The sequence below is a fragment of the Idiotropiscis lumnitzeri genome, chromosome 8 (assembly GCF_059441095.1).
Source record: "Idiotropiscis lumnitzeri isolate Australia: NSW breed Sydney's pygmy pipehorse chromosome 8, RoL_Ilum_1.0, whole genome shotgun sequence".
NCBI lineage: Eukaryota > Metazoa > Chordata > Actinopteri > Syngnathiformes > Syngnathidae > Idiotropiscis > Idiotropiscis lumnitzeri.
The window spans coordinates 22,297,054-22,319,813 of NC_142398.1; the positions used below are offsets into that span (position 1 = coordinate 22,297,054).

Genomic DNA, 22,760 nt, shown 5'->3' on the forward strand with positions numbered 1-22,760 from the left:
TCCACAATAGCTAAATTTAGCCATAAAAACAGATTTGTGCAACCATGAGCTGCTTTAGACGAATATTATCTATATTAAAAACACCGGAAGACTGAACGCAGCTCTAGTTACAGAGCGTACCGGAACCTTTCTCTGACCCGTTATCACACGAGGCAAATTCACAGATGAGCTTGGACCCGGGTCGCACTGTACAGAAGGCTGTATTAATTGCACTTTATCTCTTTGCTCAAATGAAATGCAACTTAAGATGCTTATTTTGGCTCTCAACCGCTTCTTCACACCGCCGCATGTATGCCTTCTGTGTTTCTCTCTCTCTCTCTCTTTCTCAATTGGATTGCAAAGATTTGAATTCTATACATTATATACTTGACCCAGTTTGGGAATTTTAAAGGGACAGACAAAAACCCACTTCCGTCCTTGCTAAGTTTGTCCTTTTCTTGAAGAGTTCTGGTCCTCGTCTGTCCTTCATCAGAATTTACACAAATCTGTACTTCATTAGTTATACTTCCGGCAAGTATCGTCTTCACAAACTTTATTTTCTAAAGGAAATGTATGAAATGTGCATTTTCTTGCTCAGAACATTCACTGATGTGAATTCTACGGAATGATGTATAAGTGGCTGAATTTGAGTTCTTAATTACCATTAAAATAATGTGCTCCTCTCCCTCTAATTGGTGAGGGGGAGCAAGATACAATATCTTTGACAATTTGCATGCTTGAATGGGCCGTTGTTAATGACGATGGCAATTCCGTGATATCCGCCTCGTAATGGTTTGTCACCCCAGACTAACCTCCATCGTGGAATCACCTGGCCATGACTCAAGGTTGTTTCCAATTTGAAATGAGCTTCTCCATTTTCACGGCGACCCATACATTAACTTTTTTGATCTCGTATCCACAGCTGTACAGCTCGTTAGACTTTGGGAGGAAATGGCAGCTCGTCCATGAGCACGTTACCCCGACTAGATTCTATTGGTGAGTCAACTTGAACGCATTTCGACGTCGCTTTCTTCTTTTCCATTCCTCTCTAAGTTTATGCGTGTAATAGTTATTATTGTTCACTGCCCAGAAGTGGCCAACGCAGTTGACACGCTGCCAACGCGGTGACGGCGCCAACTTCAAAATTAAATCTTACCTTACCACACAATATATGGACATCAATGTCGATAGATTCGCTTGTATTTTGAAGTTGTTTGTTTTAATAATGGTGAGTTCAGTCGCAATCAAATTCATCGGCATTATTATTTTTTGTATTTCCCGTGGCACACCTGATGATCTCTCACTGCACGCTGGTTGGAAATCAATGCTGTTGCTGTTTACTGAAAGCAAGCAAGCAAAGAAATTTATTCGGATATGATATTTTCACTCTGATTAAATGTCGTCTCCATTCCGCCGAAAATAAATTTTTACTCATTTATGACCGTTTCTTCATTTGCGTCTTGTGTCAAATTGTGCTGTGATCTGTCATCTTCTCCCAGGTCGGTGTCAGGTCTAGACAAGGAGTCCGATCTTGTCCACATGGAGGCCCACACGCCAGATGGAAGTGAGTTGATGCTTCACACGTATGAATAAGAAAAAATTGGCGTCGCCGTGGAAACAACGATATGGCGTGCAAATAAGCCCAATTCTATTTAGTCAATATTGTCTTCTGCACTCGCTGAAAACCAGCCACTAAACTCCGACTGGGCTGGATTTGTTGATGCAGGCGAGTGACATTGCACGCGTGTAGCGGAATGTCAGCATTGTTGCGCGACTCGGTAACAGACAGGCTGTGATTTCGTTTGGGGCATTTTCTCACTATGGAATTCGAGTGCTTATTGGAACCCTCCGCAAGGCGAGGGAATGACACAAAGAAAAAGTCCAAATGCATCAAAGAGTCAATCGCAATCTTGCAGGAATGTCCATTTTCACTCATTGAATGAAGCCCTGAAAGACTGGATTCGATTTTAGCATCACAATCAAACTTTCTACGTTATCCTCGAATGTGCTTTGATTCACTTGCAGTCTTCGATGCCCCTCACCCTCCTCCCAGACCTCCCTTCACAAAATGTATACTTTGGTGTCATTACAAACGGTCTCCCACTTCTTACATTTCCACAATACAGGTGTGCAATATATCACGTGCCGAGCGCAGATGTGTACCGAAACCAAAAGGAACTACCCGTTCCCTGGATACATCGACATCAGTTCATTGGTGGTTCAGGATGACTACATATTCATACAGGTGGGTCTTAAAATACATTTTTGGGGGGTCTATTTGTATCATTGAGGGCCAAAAGACATAAAAAAGCATTTTTTGCTTATAAGGCATTAATAACCGTTTTTGTCAGAACAATACAGAGAGATGAGTACAATTGCGTTTTTCTTTCCTGGCAAACTATTCAATAGGTGCATAATAATAGAAGAAGAAAAATTCAATTAAGAAATGGTGCAAAAGGGATAATAGACATTTGTCACTTAAATGACACGTTCACACGCATGGGCACTTTAAGTCTTAAATATTTTATTTATTTATATTTTTTTTGAATGGGCGAGCAAAACGGAGTCGCTGGAGGAAACCATGCGCGTACTTAATGAGGTCAGAGCTGAAATTTAAACCCAAAAGCTGCACACGTATCCAAGTGTAATACTTTTCCACCCCCTCCAAATCAATATTTCTATTCAATAGTTGCTGGGCCTTATGGGGAATATGTTAATTTGGCGTTAGTTTTAAAAAGAAAACTTAACCGAACATTGTGCTAAGACACAAGTATTTGAATATTCATGCATTTTGACGGCCTGGTTTGTTTATTTAATTATGATTAGTGTGACGGACACGTTTGAAATGGTGATGTTGGAAACTCAACGCACTATCGATGCAATTTCTAGTCTGTATTTTAATTTCCACGACACGGTGATTATCGCGTATTATGAAAATGGGAAATGCCGGTCTAATTACGAAGGCACTTTAGTTCCGTCTAACTTTCTACGGTTCTCTTGGTGTTTGTTAAAGAGAGGCTCATACTGTATTATCGTACTCCGAGCGGTGGGGAATCAATCATCCCAATTCCTTTTAAAGTTCAAACTGCCTCTGGCTATCTTCCGATCGATCTCTTGCTCTTTTCCCTTGATTGCGTGTAGGACTGTTTCTGTTTGTGCCGTGTTCACCAAACGCCCCGATTGTATGTTTCTGCTCGGTCCTGGCGGCTCGAAGCTCGCTTTTCGTGTCTTTCTATCCAAATTTGTTCATTTACGACACCAAAAGAATAAGTTGCATACATTACTGCGGATGTCGCTTCCGAGATGAGTTTTGTTTGATGGTTTCCTGCCAAAACGCATTTTTCAAAAGTGAAAAATTAAACCGACAAGCTAGCAAAATTAAGTAAAAAACAAAATAGTTTGGAGCGCTTTGAGAAAAGGGAAAACAAAGAAGAGCCGACTATAACGTTGAGGAAAAGAGACAATGTCAGCAGTCCTACGTAAAATACTCGTTTATCGGTAAGAGCGATGTCACGTGACAAGCCCACTCGGCATAACGTGAGCTGACAGGTGATCAAAACCAAATGACGGCTTGGGCTTGACACGGACTACGTAACACTTTTGGGCTGTCATTGTCTCCTATTCCTCCAAGATACGATTGTTGTTGTTGAAGAGAAACAAGAGCAAATAACTCATTCAATGCGATCAAAGGTAGAATAATTGTATTTTTTGGCATCTTTATCCATCAATGGCAGTGAATGAGTAGACACATTCAAACTTATTTTTGTCCAGTCCAGGTTGTAAAAGCGATTGTGGGATTAAATGTGGGACATTTCCCAGACATCACACGAGGCCTCATTGCGGAACTTAAATATTTCCCTCAACAAAGAATAATTGGACTATTGATTGTCCCAAGGCTTATTTAGCAGTCCACTTTGGAATCCTCCAAGTGCTTTGCGAGGACAACATCCTTTGAATGCTAGTCTGGGCTTTGCTACAAATGGCCATTGTCGAAAATAAAAGTCCACTTGACACCCACCAAATCTTGGAAATAAAAGAATATCGCTCAGAGAAACAAAGCAAATGCATCAGGGTTGCGATTTGCTCGTTCTCTGATGAAAAAAAAAATAATCACATGGTCGGCACAAAGCGTGATGCAAATCATCAAGGGTTGTGAAAAAACACCTTTTTCAACTTTTTGACTATTAATAACATAATTATACGGTGGAAAGTGCTTCCACCTAAGCCGGCAAACATCGGCCGATGGTCGAAAATGTGTTTGGTATTATTTCAAAGGGCATTTTGGAAGCTTATTTGTGAAGATCTTCATCGGCTATATAGATCACTCCAGATCTTCAAATCATCAAAACCATATTTTTTTCTTACAATTTTCTCCAAAATTCATTCATGTCCTTCATCGTAAGGCATGAGTTCAGAGCAGGAAGATTTTGACCTCAAGATGTTTGCTGGTCATCAACGTTTTTGCAGCATTCCGGTTACCTGGTCTGAGTGATATTTTGCGGACCGGCAGCTATCCGTTGACGGCATGGTGAAATTGGTTTTGGGGTGCTGACATTTTCTGACAAACTATCCTTTCCAAAAGTATTACAATGGCAAGGTCAACTCCCCCTTTTTGTATTTTTGGTTTTCAGATCAAACGATTAATATGAGACAAAAGTTGGGCATCCCAGCTTTTAATTATATAGTACAAAACAACTCTTTCACCACGACTACAGCAGTACCAAATGTCTCAACAAAGAGCACAAGATAAAATAGAAATGGGGACTCCCTTTTTAACTTCGCCAGCTGGCCACCGCGTTTGCCGCCGCAATGCCTCCGCCGTGGTTTGGAGAGCGTAGACACGGAAGAGGTCCGCTTGGATGCCAGCAGGCAACGTCTTCTACTGACCGTGTTTTTATACATATTTAAATCTAAAGCCTTCTTCCTTCATTTATTTCTTTAACGAGTCTGGGAAGCTCATGCTGAAACCTGTCGTTTGTGTCCATTTCTGCACGGTCAATTTGAAATCATATTCTCTTTTGGAATAACGGGATGGATTTTTAACTGATTTGTTGATTCATCGAAAAAATAATTGACAGATAAATCAATTATTGCCAGAATCGTTAGTTGCAGCCCTAATATTCAGAAAAATGACGAATGAAAAAAATATGCCCAGTTTAAATGACTGAGAATAATGTCTTGTAGGTACCAACGTCGGGAAGAGCTACTTATTATGTTTCCTACAAGAGAGACCTATTCATCCAAATCAAACTTCCAAAATATTCCTTGCCAAAGGTAGGTTGGAACACATTTTGCTTTTTGGAAACTTCAATCAAGTTCATTGTGTCTATCAATGTATATGTACAGTTGCTTGAAAAAAGTTTGAGAACAGTTTGTGATATCTTGGATTTCTGCATGAATTGTTCATAAAATTTGAGCTGATCATCATCGACGTCACAACAAGACGCAAAGTGCATGTTTAAACTAAACATCAATACGTGCGATTCGAGCGCGCTTCAGATGCATCACCTCTAGATGGCGACATACACGCCACCATTTCAATGATTATCAGTCCACGTTCTGAAAGAATTTCTAGGAAAGGAGAAAGTTCAACACTGTCGCGACTCTACAAGGAGTGGCCGCGAGAGCACAGTGCGGAATGCTGAATGAGGTGAAGAAAAATCCAAAAGTGTCTTCCAAGGCTTTCGAGAACTCTCTGGCACCTGCCACAACATCTCTGTTGGCTGGCTATGATGAGTAAAACATGAAACAAGAATAGATACCATTGGAGTACGCTAGAGAGCATGCCAATGCCCCAAAAAAAAAACAAACAAACACTGCTACAGGTTGCAAAAGCAAACCTGGATGTTCTCAGCTCAATTTTATGTACAGAGCGCTTAAAAACTACCACAGCCTCATACAAAATGCTTTCCATAAAGTCAAAATCAGACACGTCAAGTCAAAGACTGTTAAAATGAATCAAATAAATTCATCTCAGTAATCACGATAAAAAGTCAAGAAGTTAAACTTCTTCTTGTATCCCAAGCCGCTCTGCCAAGTATACGGCGCAGTTTGTCGTTAACTGTCGTTATTCACAGCACATCATGCTCTAATCTCACCCTTCTGACCCTCCGCTCATAACTCCTTTTAATCTCTCGCCGCTCCTTGTTAGGATTTACACATTGTCAGCACAGATGAGAAGCAAGTATTTGCCGCAGTGCAAGAGTGGAACCAGAATGACACCTATAACCTCTACCTGTCCGACACGAGAGGCATCTACTTCACCTTGGCCATGGAAAATGTCAAGACCACTAAAGGCATAGGAGGGAACCAGATGCTGGATTTGTATGAGGTACGCTCCGAGTGAAATTGGCCACAACTGTACGGAAGGAAACTTCCAAGTCACAAGGGACTATAATTTTCTGACTTCAATTTGGAAGCGGCCGTAACCCATCTGCACCGTGACTATTAAAATCAGCGGAAAGGGTGCACGACTGCAGTTTGTAACAACTTAAATAGTTGGGGGAGGCCATTTTGTCACTTTCCCTCGACTGAAAATAAACAATCACCGCACTTTTCTGAAGCTGAGGCATGAGCAACTGAAGATGTCATTTTCAGACAAAATGGACGCCTCCTGAGAAGGCTAAAAACGGCTTAACTCATGTTCCACAAACGCAAGATGAATCAGTATGCCGTGTATCGACTTGTGGGCCTGCATAGAACATATTCTTGTCAAGAAAATTTTGCGGTGGACTTCCCCTTTAATATCAAGTTTTACCTCGATTGAAGACGGATATGAAAGAGCGTTTAGAAGGGAAATCACCCATTTTCATACTTTCTTCATTAAAATTTTTTTTCTTAGATTTTGAACCATTCCGCAAATACAACGGTGCAGCTTTTCTGTGGATTTTTCTTTCACTGATAGGGGGCGCTCTATAGTTCAGAAAATATGCTAAACAAATCTTGAAATGGTTTTTTTGTTTCTCTTGGGTCTGTCCTGTTTTAATGAGCAAAGTTGAAAAAAAAAAAAGGCCCGTTAAAAGCTTTGTTGCACAACTTTCTGATATTTTGGGAGGCGAGTTGACATTAATGACAAAAGAAAAGGCCATGTGACGCCACTTGAATGTTGACCCTCATCTTCATATTGTTTTCTCCAAATGTATTGGATTTATTTCCGTTTTTTTTTGGGGGTGGGCTGAAAATATCCTGGTTTGGCTCTCTGACATGTCGTACTTTTGTTTTTATTCAGCACCTGACTGAATTGAGGCGTTCTCTCCAGCACCGTACAATCACGGGACTTTATAAGGGCATTGTCAACGCCACCGACGGATTATTTGACCTTTCTCACTAATGTTGGACCAAGTGTTAGTTTTTCTACACTCCGTAGTTGCGTTTATAGGCCTCTTGTCGCAGTGTTAAGCATTTCTTCCCGTCGCTTTGTTTTTCCCGGTTCTCGCTCGATTTTGCGCATGATGATCTCCTTGCTTCCTTTTTTTTTTAAGTCATTCATGCTTGCTTATTGCAAGCTTTTAGTGTTCATTTCCTTTTATCCTGTCACTTTTCTCTAAGAAATCTCTTTTTGTTCACTTATCCTCGTTAACGTTTTTGGGATGCGTTTTTTATCCGGTTTCACAAGAACCTGAGAGAAACCATCTTACTGTTGCAATCTTTCCTCAGAGGTTTCCTTTGCAAGATGTGGCCGTGGTTCTGCCTCATGGGGTCCCCATCTGCCGCGTGTGCAGGATTTTGCCGCGCCACTGCACTGGGGCACCATGTTGGCGACCTGTGACCCTAACTTGTGGTCGAGTCCTGGTACAGATCCGTGCCCGCCTGCCGGCCGCGTCTGCCCCCTCTTGAGAGTTAACATAACTTTAGCGTCGCTAAATGTCAGAAATACAACCAGTCGGGGCTTGCGTACGCGTTCTCGCTCTTGTCCGCTTCAGCTTGTGTAAGTGGAGAATCGATCGGCACGGTATTTTGGATTTTGTGGAAGTGATCACATGAATTCACATTTGATGTCAACGGTGCGGCTTTTCTGTAGATTCTTCTTTCACGGGTAGGGGGGGCTCTATAGTTAAAAAAATACTCGATTTTTTTTTTGTCTTGGGTCTGTTCCGTTTTAATGAGCAAAGTTGTTGCCGTGTTTTAACAATCTGTTTATGTACCTTTATGTGCATTCACAGTACAAAATTGATCTGTATATGCAGTTTTTTTTTCAATATATGTGTCTTATAGCCTGGTGCGGCTTGTATATTTTTATTTATTTATTTTTAAAGATGAGTTACTGCGGCTTATATGCGGGCGCGTTTTATAGCCCGGAAAATGCTTTGTTGTAAAAGTGTCGATGTTAACATACAAGAAATGTCCCTTAATGAAGCCAGTGTGCTCCTGCATATGATTTATTGTTGCTTTTCTCTGTTCTGTAGCGATGTTCCTCCCCCCCTTGCCAAATCTAAACATGCAGTATAAAAGATTACGCTTAATGAGGCTCCCTCCCATGGCCTCTGGGCTTGTAATGACCTTGTTAGTCTGCAGAATATCTTGTACGTCTTCTTACTATTATATATTCCCATCTTTTTCACCACCGAAAGTTCAACTCGTTTATCACTTGATGCTGGCTCGCACGACAGAGAAAGTAAGGCGAGATATTGACCAGCATGGTTGTTAGCGGCGTGCTCATTAAAAAGGCCATCACTTCTCCTAATCACGACGTGCGTTTGTGTGCAGAGCTCAAGTTGGAGTGAAGCAATCCATTGAGAAGAAGTAGATGCATGCCATGAAACACATCCATCTGACATTTATGGTTGCCCGGCCACACTCAAGACTCAGCGACACTTCCGTTTCCTCAACATCCCAACAAGTCATGACTCTTTTTTTAAGAACCCAGATTTGCTTTTTTCGGGCTGAAAAAAAAAATCGTTAAGTACCAAGTAAACACAATAATTTTATAACAAATCCAATTTAGACTTTATTGTCATATATATTGTAATATTTGTAATATTGTCTCAACTCATATTTGCAAGATGAACATCTTCTGGGCTTGTGGCCAAGATGCCAAGATGTGTCTTGACAACCTGCAAGGAGAGTACGTTGTGTCACCAGAGCCAGAACGCCGTCATTATAGTTGAGGCGAGAGAGGAAGTGCATTGTACTGATGCGGAAAGTTGACCCAGGACAGGATTGAAGGTTCAGGAAAGCCCGATCAACTCGGAAGATTTCGAGACAGCAAGCGGTCCGCTTTCTCTAATCGTGACAGGTCAAACCAGCGCAAAAAAAGGAACAACTTGAGTGTGTTGGACATGAGTTGTGTTGCCCAAAGTGGGGCGCAGAAATCGCAACCTCATGGTCATGTCCGGGCCTTCGACCTTGTGAGGACGCAATGTCCTCACGAGCTGTCACTTTTCCATGAACGTGACGTTCGGTGTTTGAATGATTCAGAACGACGTCATTATTGATAACGCTTAGCTGAATCAGAAAGATTGCTGGCGGACCGTGTCTGTTATTCTGTCAAGTACAAAAGTAAAAGAGAAACAGGTCATTTGCATTTAACTGTGCGATAAATAAAGAAATAAATGCCTTTTATGATGAATTTATTACCGCATGCTTTGTGTCTTGTGGCTGTTAGTCTGAACGCAATCAGCATTCTTGTGGCGAGTTGAAATAAAGGTGATCACCGATTTGATCACAAGATGGCGCAAATATGTATGTGATACCGCCAACGTAAATGTCAATGCATTTCACACTGAAGTCATTTGAGGCGCTAGATTTGCACAAAGGGAAGAAGGAAAGCTATCAATCAGCAAACTCAAGAAGAAAAAAATAAATAAAGTTAACGTAATACGACTGTTGCATAGTGATAGCTTGCTCCAAAATCTGTTTCAATTTGCAGAAACCATCAATGACATGTCGAATTACGCTTTTACAACCGCTGAGCCGATCACATCAAGTGACAATAAATTCTTAGAAAGTCATCTGACGAGCACGAACACTTCCCAACAGAGGATGCCGCTCAAATGAAACGCGTGACTTGTGTGTGGCCATTAGGTGGCGGGCATTCGAGGCATGTTGATTGCCAACAAACGGCAAGACAACCAAGTAAAGACGTTCATCACCTACAACAAAGGCCGAGATTGGCGGCTCCTGCAAGCCCCGGCAACGGACCTGGATGGAAATGAAATTCACTGCATTCTGGTAAGACTCAGAGACCCCCCTCCCCATGCTTGAGTTTAAGAAAATCGATGGAAAGAATGAAAAACCACAAAGTGCAAATGTTTTTTTGTTTTTATTTTTTGGAATTACAGTTTAAAACTTCACGCAGCAGGCTGTGCATTCCAAAGTTAATCATTCATTGGTTTTCTTCATTTTAAGCAAATTCATGAAACTGTCAGAGCACCGTCACTTAAGACATTCATTTGTACGATCATTTATATCACACCTGGCGAGTGTCATATCTGCCGTTGAACACATCCGACTCTCGGCTGTAATCTCGTCTCGTTGCGTCTTGTCACCGTTTCAAATTTGTAATCCTTTTTTTGGCCTTCTTTTCTAGCCTTTTTGCTCACTTCATCTTCAACTCCAAACTTCAGAGAACCCCTACTTGTCAGGCGCCATCTCCACAAAGAGTTCTGCACCGGGGATTATTGTTGCCACAGGTAGGACAGAAGACAACGTGGATTATCGTCTTGTTGCGTTCAAGGCGGCAAAGATGATCGGCAGACGTTCTCAAACTGTTTTTCTTGCCGGCGAGATTTTTTAAAAAAAATTTCAAAATAGTCAAAACTAGATTTTGGAACGCTGCAAGTCGGCTTCCTGACTGCTGTCAAGGTGTCCTTAAGCAACCCAAGCTTCAGAGTTTCTCCTTGCATGCCTCTCATGTGTGTCATCTGGTTCTTTGTCTGGCGTGCAACACAAAATATTTGCAAATTGCAAGTTGACTTTTCCCTTGAGGGGTTCTGATATGCATGATTAAAATTTTGACTCATTCACTGCCTGCTTGGATAAAATGAATGCACTTTTGGGACGTCTATATCCGTCAATGGCAGTGAATGAGTTTAATTCCACGATACATCGAATCGCCTTTTCGGGTAGCCGAGCCTTTTGCTTTTTGTGATCGATTTGTGATTTACTTTGCTCGCTGCGCCTTTTAAGACTTGAGCGAGTGCAAAGATTGCATTATGTTGTCGGCAAGCTGCGGGCATCCATAGGGGAGAACTTGCAGTCTTGTATTATTTACATGAACTGAAAAAGAGTTTTACAGCTCTGAGAGTGGAGCGTGAGGAGCAGAATAATCACATTGGTGGCGGGATTGAAAGCTTGCGTATGTTGGCTTTGCAGGCACTCAAAAACGATCAAAGTCAGCACCGTTTTAAAACAATTTGTTCAACAGTCAGAATGACCCAGATCTTGTGATTTAATTGTTAGCTTTTTAGGTTGGTGGTTATTTTTCTGGCAGCAACCAAACTGGCTCCTTGTTAAAAGTTCTGGGTTTGAATCTGGCCTTTGACCTTTCTGTGCCGAGTTTGCAAGTGCGAATGGATGTCTATCTACTCTAAATGCGTCTCATGGTTGACTGGAAGCTGTTTTGTTTTTTTTTTCCACGCGGCTCATTGTTGGAAAGCAAAGTGAACAATAATTAGCGATTGACTGCTCACCGTCAAACTCGCTTGAGATGCTTTCAAGTGAATAACAGTTGCAAGCTATCATGCAAGTTGCTGTGTGGGCTTGGCTCCAGGATTTATCTTGATATTTTAACAATTCTGAGAGAGCGAGCGAGAGAGAGAGAGAGAGGCTTTGTTTTCATGAGTTTCTTGATTTATTTATTTATTTCAACTTGCATGATTAGTGGCTACTCTCCGAAGCTTTGATACATTTCTCCACTCCAGGCCCAGCGTGGCAGCAAAATGCAGCGTTGCCTACTTTTCAGCCCGCTCCTGGAATGCAGCCAATCTGAAGGGAATGTTGCTATGCAGGGGAGAGCGCTCGCTTTTATATGTCGTCCGGAGGGATGAATGAAAGGCCGTTGTGCATGAAATGATGATTTCACCCAAACTTGAACCGTGCGACGCTTTTTCTCGTGGAGTTAAAAAAAAAACATAAAACGGGTAAATCAAAGGTGATAGTTTTGTTTTAAATGTAGACCCTCCTCCCCACATGTTATCAATTATCTGTTTATTGTTCTGCCGTATATTCTGCTGACTGCAGGGAATATTGGAGCCGAGCTGTCCTACAACAATGTTGGCATGTATATATCGTCGGATGCCGGAAATAGCTGGAGGCAGGTGAGAGCGTCATTAAATTGCAAATTATTAGATTTGTTGTTGTCGTTCAAAATGTTATTAAAAAGCAAAATTTCAATTATATATATATATATATATATATATATATATATATATATATATATATTTTTTTTTTTTTTTTTTTTTAACCACTCAATGCTGTTCTATTTCCAATCATAAATGTTCAGATTTTTGAAGAGGAGCACAATGTTTGGTTTCTGGACAAAGGAGGGGCCCTTGTCGCAGTAAAACAACCTTCTGTGCCAACCCGACACTTATGGTATGTTGCTTTGATTTTTTTTTTCTCACTTTCCATGATTATTGTCTAATGATTCGATGGCGCCAAATGCTGGACGAGTGCTTGGCCCATTTCCTTCACAGTTCGGACTTTTGGGATTCCATGCCCGTGGCCGCCGTGTGTGGCGTTTGCAAGTCCTCACCGTGCGTGCATGCGTTTGTGTTTTTTTTTTGTTGCTTTTTTTCGGGCAACGTAAGCTTCCCTAATCGTCCAATTGGGAGCGCTGGGTCAGTTTTCGTCTCCCAAAAAACAAATCGAACTAAAGTTTTCCTGTTTTTCATCATGACAACAGCTCTAAAATAACTCTGATGCTTTTGTTTATCGAGCAAGCGACTTCTTGGCCAGAAAGAAAAAGGAAAACGGCTCCCTTCATGCATATTGCCGCAGCGCATTTCACTCTCACTGTTGGGCACTCAATGAAGACTTTGGACTGTCGCTGGACTCTCTCTCTCTCTTTCTCTTCCCTCTCTTTCACTCTCCCTCCCCAATTTGCATGTCCCACTTGGGTACTCCAACTTGTTCTCACTTGAGCTCCAGTGTGGAGATGCTGTCAAAATCAAGAGCTGATGTAAGCTCCCCTTCCACAGTCGCAGTTGCACATGAAAGTGTTCTACTTTTGTCATGTTTTTGGATCTCCTGATAATCCTTCGATGGATGTGTTCTTCGTATTGTGCGGGGGCAAATCTTGACTTCAATAAGCAGACATTTAGTGACATTTTCTCCAGCTAATTACACAAAGACCGAGAGTCTTGTCTGTTTATTGTGATGTGCACCTTCAAGCCCCCCCCCACCTCCCTGTGAGCGAACTCCAATAGAGAGTGCCTGTTTTCCATTGCCGTTGCTGAGTTTGTGATGGGAATGCATTTTGACACACATGTACAGGGTCAGCTTTGACGAAGGGAGGCAATGGACCCAGCACAGCTTTTCCTCTGTGCCTCTGTTCGTGGATGGCGTTTTGGTCGAAGCTGGGGCAGAGAACCAAATTATGACGTGAGTGGAACAAATTCCCTAACTGCAAATGTTATCTTTTGTTTTGTTTTGTTTTTTTTCCGGGTGTGTTGTGATGTTGTCAGTTTTCAAATCTTTTTGCATGTGAGGTCATCTCGGCTCGTTTTTTTGCAGAGCGTGCGAAACAGAATGAGGGGCAATAAAATGTCATTTTAGGCAACATTTTCAATTGTCAGTAAAAGGATCGTTTATGAAATTTGTTACACTTTTAATGACATGAAAAAAAATCTGGCTTTGTTTTTTGTTTTTCCACTTTTCCAATTCCACATTTTGGATTTTTCAATATATATAAAAAATAATGTGGTACATGTAAAAGATTTTTGGGTTTGAATAGCACTGTAACTTGACTTTCATAGCCAGACTTTTTACTCTTTGACCCACTCATCCAATAATTACATGTCAAGTGTTTTTAAAGTGTTTTTCAAAAATGTTTTATGCCGCACCGCTAGTGTAAACATGGCATTCGGATTGTTCATTGATTCATTGATTCATCAGCAAACTCCACCCGTTTTTGGCCATCTCAGGGGGCGGCCATTTTGGCTCGGCTTCATAGAATAGGTGAGACGTGATTGGTCGTTATCTCAGCCCAGCGCAACTGTGATGTCATTTTCAGTCGGCATAAGTGACAAAATGGCCGCCCCTGAGATGTCTAAAAATGTGTGGATTTTGCTGCTTATTCTAAAAATGCAATACTAATCAAAAATGCCAAAATGTTTAGACTTCTCCTTTTTTTTTTGCAAAGAATTCTTTTGAGTTGACGACCTCTTTAAAGTAGCTCTATTTTTATGCATTGTTCTTCAGATTTTTTGGACACTTCAGCCACCGCTCTGAGTGGCAGCTCATCAAGATAGACTATAAGTCCATTTTCAGTAAGAAATGTACAGAGGAGGATTACCAAACATGGCACTTGCACAATCAGGTAATTCCTCTCCATGTTTCTGGACATGCAATGACAATATCGCCATTTAAACGTTTTTTTTTTTTTTGTCTCCCTGCAGGGTGAGCCATGTGTTATGGGACAAAAACAGATTTACATGAAACGCAGGCCAGGGAACTACTGCATGCTAGGAAAAGATTACTCAAGAATCCTGTCGGCTGAGTCGTGTATTTGCCGAGCCCATGATTTCGAATGGTAAGACGAACCTTAAAAATCAACACAGCTCCCATTTAGGAATTGGAGCTCTTGCCCGGTTTAAGACTTGCTCAAGGGCGGACTAGACTAAGTTTGGGTATTTTCAAAGACCCATGCGAGCTGTTGCAGCGTGGCGCATCAAAAAAAAAAATGAAGGAATACAGAAAAAAATTTTTGGGGGGGAAATTGCACTTGATTGAAATCTCAGTTTTGTATTACCAATTTTTAGGTTTAAAAAAGTATCAATCAATAGAAACAGAATTTGATGAGCATTAATTAGTCGACTGTAATGTTCTTGTGTTATGGCATTTGTGTGTGCACTTCTGGAAATTCTGCCACGATGACTACAAGATGAAGCAAGAAATCTGTTTTAATTGAAAATGATTCACTGGAATCTGCTTGAGCTAGACTAACGTACAAAGTGGGTATTTAATTTCCATCCTTATTTCTCCACATTTACAGGGATGTCTGACCCAGTTTCATCAGAAAAAAAAAAAAAGCATTTTTGCATGGCACCGTAAGCCATCGTTGATTTTCCTAATTTATTCTTTTACATGCTAGAGCGTTTCCAATGACATGATGAGTTTTGAATCGTTTTAAACAACATGCTTATAATGTCTGACTCCAGCGTCTGAGAGTAAAATATGTTTTTGTTATTGTTCCAATTAAAAGATGGCAAAGTCATTTGGATGGTAATAATTTCAATTTGTATGCAAATCTTTAATGGTTTGCCTTTTTATTTCATAACAACAGAGACTACAGTGCGATGTAAATAGTTTTTGGGGAGCAGTCCACAATGTATGCACTCATTAATTTCTATCAAACTAGCATAAAGTTGCTTCTATTATTTTACTCTGTCTCACTTCTGTTTTTTTTTTTGTTTTTTTTGGGGGGGTCATTATTGTCGTATTTATTTATTTTTTTTGCTTTCTTCTTATTCTGAAGATGCCTAAATCTATTTTCTCATTGTCTGACATTTAATCTACGGAACAAACATAATAATAATTAGACCATTTGCTCCCTCTTCTTAATGATTGTGATCATCTCATCCCATAACTAGACGGTACTTGTTCATTTCATGATCCAGTCTACGACTTACCCCGGACGCGTTCACCGGGGGGGCCTCTCCCGATGGACTTGGCGCTTTCACACAAGAAACCTTTTGGATGGATTGAATCGAACTCTGGTTTGATTTCCCTTGCTGCGATTAACTGCTGGGGTCTCCTTTGTTGTATTTTGCGCTTCATCATGCAGGACACATTTTCAACGAGAGACAGGTCTTGTATTCGCCTTGCTTGGACTACAAAGCCACATTGTTGAGATTGTCTTGCTGAAATAAGCACGGATGTCCGTGATCCTGATGAAGACGTTGAATGGCTGCAAAAACCGAGACGCTAACTTTCATCGCTCCTCCACAAACGTGCACCATCTCATGCGCACTAAAAGACCCTTATATCATCACAGATGCTGGCTTTTCAATTTTGTGCGAAGCTGATAACGTATGCGATGATCCTTTTCCTCTTTGGCCCAGAGGACACGACGTCCATGATTCACTAAGACAATTTCAAACGTGGACTCGTCAGACCACGTGATACTTTTCCACTGGGCGTCGAGCCCATCTCATTTGAAGTCGCTGTCCAGAGAAGCCGTCAGCGTTTCTCGGTGTTGTCATGGTAGCGTTTGCTTACATTTGTCCATGTTGTGACAGACTGTTTTTTTCTCAAGTCTTCCTGAACCCACGTGACAAAATCCTTTCTACAAAGTTTCTGTTTTTTTTTTTTTTTTTTTGAGTGATTGTAGCTCAAAAATCCACAGAAAAGCTGCCCCGTTGTATTAACCGCATGGTTCAAAATCTCGGAAAAAGTAGCGGCTTATCGTCTGGAAAATATGCTATTTCTTTGGGGAATGCTCTTTTTTTTTTTTTTACACAATTTGACAAGTGAAAAAAAAAAGTTCCAATAAGTGAGGACAAACACACGGGCCTGCTTTCCTAAAGAATTCTCGAGCTTAATGGCACCGTGTGATGCAATTCTTAAAGGCCAGATTAAAGATAGATTCCGGGGGGGCGGGGCACACGTATAATTCTGAGTTGATCCTCGATAAAAGCTATTCGTAAATCATTTTAGCCTTGAAAGTCCCTCCTCATCTTAAAACGTTCCAGAGTGGAGAGGTTGACTTTAAAGAGGCTTACGCGCACACAGCGTAACGCTCCAAAGACTCCAAAGATTTCACACCTTGCTGGCTCAAGGAACATTCCTCAGTATTGTTTTGCAACGGTAATGACGTTGATGACTTTTGGATTAGTCTTGTTCCTAATTGATTCCGATAACATTTTCCAAATTGCTTTTGTGTTTGCGAGTGTGTGTTGGATTGAGTAGCCCTGTTCTGGAATGTTGAATGTTTCAGCTCGAGCAACTCGTCGTTCTCATGCTAAAGTCGCTCCAATGCGGACCAGGCACGATACAAAATATTCCACATATCGGGCCGACGTATTTGTCAAGAGTAGATCAAATCAATATTTGCTAATCGCGTAAATCATGTGATTGATTGCTCGTCTCCTTTGTTGTCTGACAGTGACTATGGATATGAGGCCCGCGGCAACGGGAACTGCAGGCCCTCCTTTTGGTTTAATCCCTCGTCAACCTCCAAAAGCTGCAGCCTTGGTCAGAACTATCTCAACAGCACAGGGTGAGAATGGTCCGACGACCTGATCGGCATATTCTTCGCTTTATGTAGAACCTAAATATCCACGTCAAGAATCATGAAAAACAACCACAAGAACAATGCAGGTCGTCCATCCGAACAACAGCCATGAGAATTAAAATGCATTTACCGACATTTACAATCCGCTTATTTAAAACATGTTACTTTCGATTTGAAAATGTCTTTTTTTTTTTTGCCACCGATAACAATGAGAGCTCAAATTTAACTGAAGGGATTATTTTGAATAATGAGCTGACCAAATATAGTCGTGACAGTCAGGGGGCTTGTCATCATCTCCAAGAATGATTTTTTTTTTTTTTTAATGACTGCAAAACGCAATTTAAACGTCCACTTGTGTGTCTTTGTGAAGATACCGTAAAGTGGTGTTAAATAACTGCACCAAGGGAGTAAAAGAAATGTACACCGCTCGAAAGCAACAATGCCCCAAGAAGGCGCCAAAGGGACTTTTGCTGACCACCAAAGATGGCAAATTGTCTGCCAACCTGGGCACGAACGTTACCTTCCTGGTTCATCTGGATCAGGTGAGAACACATACAGACACGACACGACATGACACAACGCAAACGTTTTGCTGCACTTGAAGTTGAATCGCAAGACCAGAGCATCTCTGACCTCGACATGTTGACAAATGAAGCTATTTATCCGATTGTATCAATGTAATTAACGTTTAATGAGATCATGCTGGCAAGGAAGAAGCAATGCGTTTGCTTCGGTAGAAACACTTTGGATTTTGCAAGCAATAAGACCGTCTTGACACGTATAACTTGCTCAAACGACGAGTGAAATATAACGGGAACATTGGTCCAGTCCGTCACTGACCGACACCCGTTTTGCTGACATTCGATGATTTTTACGGGAAACTAAAAAAAAAAAAAAAAAACCCAGCTGGACTATGTAAGGACCAAAGTGGATTTTCGTCCGTCCGTGTAATCGTCACTAACCGAGTCACGTCGGCCTGCTCTGACCCATTTCAATTCGTCCTACTACAAGTGTAACCACGTGCTTAACAGTGCTGCTGTTGGATTCATATAACCTCATCCATGTTGGATTTTATCGTGGTGATACGCTATTACAGACCCCATTTCATTTCGAATTACAGTTGTGACTAACATCCTTCAACCTTTTTTTTTTCCCCCCGCATTTGCATTATCTGACCTTTTGGCTCCCTTTTTTCATCGTGCCAATTTAGATGAAATCACATAAGCCTAAACGATATCATTTGTACACACGACAAAGCTTCGTCTTGTCTTCAATTATGTCCAATTACAAGCATGACTGCATGATGACTCCGATTTTATCACCAAGAAGAGAATTATATTTTTCGCTCCCCGAAAAGAACAGCCGAACGAGCGCATTTATTTTTATACTACAGCAGATACTTATTTGATTTTTGCTGCTGTTTGTGATTCTTCGGGGAAAAAAAAAAATCACTTGTGTGTAGGAATTCGCCGTCCTCCAAAATGACCTCCGGTTGTCTTGTTCTGGGTGTGCGCATGTCAAAATATATGACTTGTCAAATATGTCTGAATCATTCAGTTTATCCCATTTCAATTTCAACGTCCTTTTGCCTCTGTGAATTTCATTTCCTCGCGTCTGCCTTCTTTTGAAATCTCTTGGCCGTAAAGTGTGCATGTACGGTCGCGGGGCTCACCAACGACCACGCAAGTTGCCCGCGGGACTCTTCCAAAAATAGCTCACCAGGGATGATGGGACATTGTGATTTTCTAGGATTCTTGCATAAATTATTCTTTGAAATGTATACACTGTAAGTGATTTATAGAAATGAAGTGTTGAGTCTCAATATTGATCTGTGCTGTCTTTCAGGGTGATTCTATACGGACAAACATCCAACTTGACTTTGGCGATGGCATAGCTGTGTCGTATTCGAACCTCAGCTGGGCTGAAGAGGGCATCAAACACGTCTACAAGTCTGCGGGGATATTTAGTGTCACGGCTTTGGCCGAAAACTCCCTCGGCTATGACACAACAACACTCTATCTGCATGTCATGTGTGAGTGTCCACGTTGTTGAAAAGTACATTTTTGCTGTTGCATTTGTTATGCTCAATGAAATGATTACTTTTAGCGATCGTATCATTAAGGAGCGTTCAATTAAAATTCTGCGGAGGGATTAGGATTGAGTTAGCATTTTTAAAATGAATTGTGATATGCTAGAATGAAACGCTCGCTATTAGGATGAAAATTAAAAATAAAGGGAAAAAAAAATCTTAAAAGTATGTCCAATTATTTTAAGATTAAAATATTCTTGAACTTGTTATTACGTGCCCTAACAGTAACAAATCGATTATTTGGATTATTTTATGCAAGTCATTTCTGCAAAAATGTTTGTGTTCTTTGGATGACTGAACACTAACCAAGACATTTTTTTTATCGTTTTTGACTGAATGTTCAAAGCACCACAAAAAAAAAAATATGAGTACAGAAAATCTAACATGCAGGGGCTTCAGATATATATTTTTATTTTTCTATTCAGATATAAAATTGTGTCCGTAATTCATATTCACAATAATAATCCCAATTAACTCGTTTCATTTTGCATAAAGATGCCATATTGCATATATTTATATATTTTCATGTTTCCAAATGCATAAATATTTCCATGATCCATAATTCACAAAATAAAGAAATTTGCAACACTTGGAACATTTCAGGTAAAGTGTAGGTTGTAATATTTCTTGTTGAACAGAAATGGCTAAATATTTTATGGATGCTCATTTCGACACATGGTGCAATGGTTATCTTTTTCTAATCCCCCAAAATATGTTTTAGGCCAGATTTCATTTTTCTTTTGCTCTCTTGCATTCTTCTTTTCTTAGGTCCTGTGGAGCATGTCCAGCTTCTCGCTCCCTTTGTGGTCATCCGAAACAAGGAAGTGAACTTCTCAGCAGTCGTCCTCCCCACTCATCCACGCACCGTCACCTATTTCTGGTGGCTCGGCAACACCACCGAGGTAACTCTATGAACGTTGTCCGCGGTGCTTGTGTATACAGAGACGATTTACAGCAGGGGTCTTCATTCCTGTTCCTCGAGGGCCGATGTCCTGCCGGTTTTCCATCTTTCCGTGCTACAGCACACCCGATTCAAATGATCAAGATCGTTCTCGAGCTACCTCGCTGATTATCTGATCATTTGAATCAGGTGTGTTCCAAGCAGGGACAGTCGGAAAACAAGCAGGACGGCGGCCATCGAGGAACAGGATTGAGGACTCCTGATTTAAATTCCAAGCACGCTTGTTCAAATGCCAGCTTTTAGTGGTATGTAAAATGAGACCAAGACTTTCGTTTTATTCATATATTAAAAAAAAAATGTTCCTGCTGTGCGTTTACAGCAAAGCCCAAGTTATGTGAGCAAACAAGCCAAAAGTGTCCTCTGTGGTTTGTCCGCTTTTTGATAGACGTTCAACAGCGTTAAAAAACAAACTCTCGGTAACTTTATAGCCGAGAACGTCCACAGGGAAAATCGACGTCTATGTGATATAACGTCTGACGGAGCTTTCTCTATTTGTGCGAAGCCGCTGGTCACGCTGGACGGGAGCGTCTCCTCCACTTTTCCCAACGAGGGGACGTATTCGCTCACAGTTCAAGTGGCCGCCGCCAACCTCATATTCCAAGATAGCAAAACCATCGCCGTTCGTGGTAAGTCAATCGTTTTTCTTCAAACTCATCAATGAAAAGCAGCCATCGGAGTCACACTGATAACCTTTTCAGACTCTAATTTTGGATGTCATTATCTGGAATGAAGCCAATTTCTGGGAAAGATTATTATTATTTTTTAATCAGCAGGCAGTAATGATATAGAGATGACTGTCGGTAAGTAATCGCTGTGCATTTAGCCCAAAAGTCGAGCATACGGTGGTTCAGAAAGGTCGCAACAATTGCAACAACATTCAACGACAGCGCGATTGCAAAAGCCACAACGGAAGTGAATGCGAAACTGCCGCCAGACGGAAAAAGTCGCAAAATCCGGAATAGGAATAAAAACAAAATTGTTGTTTTCTTGTTGGAGCTTGTGTCGCTGTAGCAAGGACCGAAATTATTTCTTCGTGGTATTCTCGTTTCTCCGCGTGTACGACGGGTTCCAAGGTGCACCGTTGTCACTTGCCAGCCACGTATTAGACGTCGCAAATGTCGAGGTCATGTCAAGATAAAACAAGGCTGAGGCGCTAAATTGCGCTTTTGATAAGACAAGTTGCAAAAATAAGTTGAAGTCAAACTGTCATGTTGCGCTTTTCAAAGTATTGTAGCGTCTTCAAAAGACACAACGGCAGACGGTCATTTATTTATTATTGTTACAACTCGGCGACACCAACGCCCATCAACCCGTTCCGTCATCGTTACACACGGATCTCCCTCTCTTCTAGCACACCCCTCCTCCCATCCAATTCGTCGCAGTTTTCTTAGTATTCCGTGGATAATGATATCATATGGACGTACGGTTTAAAATGACGATTCCAGCTTTGCGTCCTTTCAGATACTTTGGTTGTGGCTTTTGCAATTGTTGAGAACTTTTCTTGGCCACCATAAGTGCAGGAACCTCATGACGTGCTCGGACGGCGAGTGAATTAAACGTTTGCTCTCCTTGACAGAATTCTTCAAATCTCTTCTTTTATCGTTCTCCCCAAATCTGGATGAGTTCAACCCCGATTTATCCGAGTGGAGGCAGGATGTGGGGAGAGTAATTAAGAAGGCCGTTCTCCAAGTGAGTGATTTTCATTTGCTCACCGATGCTCCGTCTCCTTTCCCTTTCCCACCTCTCCCCGTCGCTCCGTCTTTCATGTGCTTCCCTTTCTGTCTTCGTATCGGCTATATGACTCCCCGTCTGGGTTTTTCTCAATTATTTCCCATATCCCCATTAACCGTGCTGTCCAATACTCTGAAGTCGTTGGTGCGGCAAGAGAACACCCTCGGGCCACCCGGCGATTCATCATCAGACAGGTGTGAAGACGACGACTTCCCTCAGGAAATTGCCTCATAGCTCTAATTCGTTAATTTTAAAAGTCACACCGAGCGCACACGCGCTGTATGAAATGATCTGCTAACTTCTGAAGAGGCTTCGTGGAAGGGATCTATTGATATTTTGCTGCGCGTGCGCGCGTACGTGCATGTGTGCGTATACATTTAGCAGACTGAAATGTTTCCGTAACGATTCCGGCAAATTGCAAGCGTGATTAGGTTTGAAGGTTTTGTATTTTTATTACGTGTTGACTCGGGATTACATTAACCATAATTATCTTGAGAAAATGCGGCTGTCCTATGTTCATTTCCAACAATTTACATTTGGGTTTTGTCAAACAAAAAAAAAAAAAAAGACGGGAAATCATAAGGGCAATGATGACACCGTTGCTT

General features: G+C 41.3%; 1 protein-coding gene across 1 annotated transcript in view; it reads left to right on the top strand.

Annotated features, from left to right (window-relative positions):
• The window catches only part of sorcs3a (sortilin related VPS10 domain containing receptor 3a), an 83,983-nt gene that overhangs the window by 56,051 nt on the left and 5,172 nt on the right, over nucleotides 1-22,760 (top strand). Inside the window, exons 5-22 of the mRNA XM_088302479.1 lie at nucleotides 902-975; nucleotides 1,479-1,543; nucleotides 2,106-2,224; nucleotides 5,164-5,253; nucleotides 6,131-6,310; nucleotides 10,003-10,149; nucleotides 10,508-10,610; nucleotides 12,160-12,236; nucleotides 12,422-12,513; nucleotides 13,414-13,521; nucleotides 14,341-14,458; nucleotides 14,538-14,671; nucleotides 17,246-17,359; nucleotides 17,745-17,916; nucleotides 19,220-19,406; nucleotides 20,232-20,365; nucleotides 20,927-21,050; nucleotides 22,001-22,113. Coding sequence (XP_088158605.1) covers nucleotides 902-975; nucleotides 1,479-1,543; nucleotides 2,106-2,224; nucleotides 5,164-5,253; nucleotides 6,131-6,310; nucleotides 10,003-10,149; nucleotides 10,508-10,610; nucleotides 12,160-12,236; nucleotides 12,422-12,513; nucleotides 13,414-13,521; nucleotides 14,341-14,458; nucleotides 14,538-14,671; nucleotides 17,246-17,359; nucleotides 17,745-17,916; nucleotides 19,220-19,406; nucleotides 20,232-20,365; nucleotides 20,927-21,050; nucleotides 22,001-22,113 — 2,151 coding nt within the window. The remainder of the gene's footprint in view (nucleotides 1-901; nucleotides 976-1,478; nucleotides 1,544-2,105; nucleotides 2,225-5,163; nucleotides 5,254-6,130; nucleotides 6,311-10,002; nucleotides 10,150-10,507; nucleotides 10,611-12,159; nucleotides 12,237-12,421; nucleotides 12,514-13,413; nucleotides 13,522-14,340; nucleotides 14,459-14,537; nucleotides 14,672-17,245; nucleotides 17,360-17,744; nucleotides 17,917-19,219; nucleotides 19,407-20,231; nucleotides 20,366-20,926; nucleotides 21,051-22,000; nucleotides 22,114-22,760) is intronic.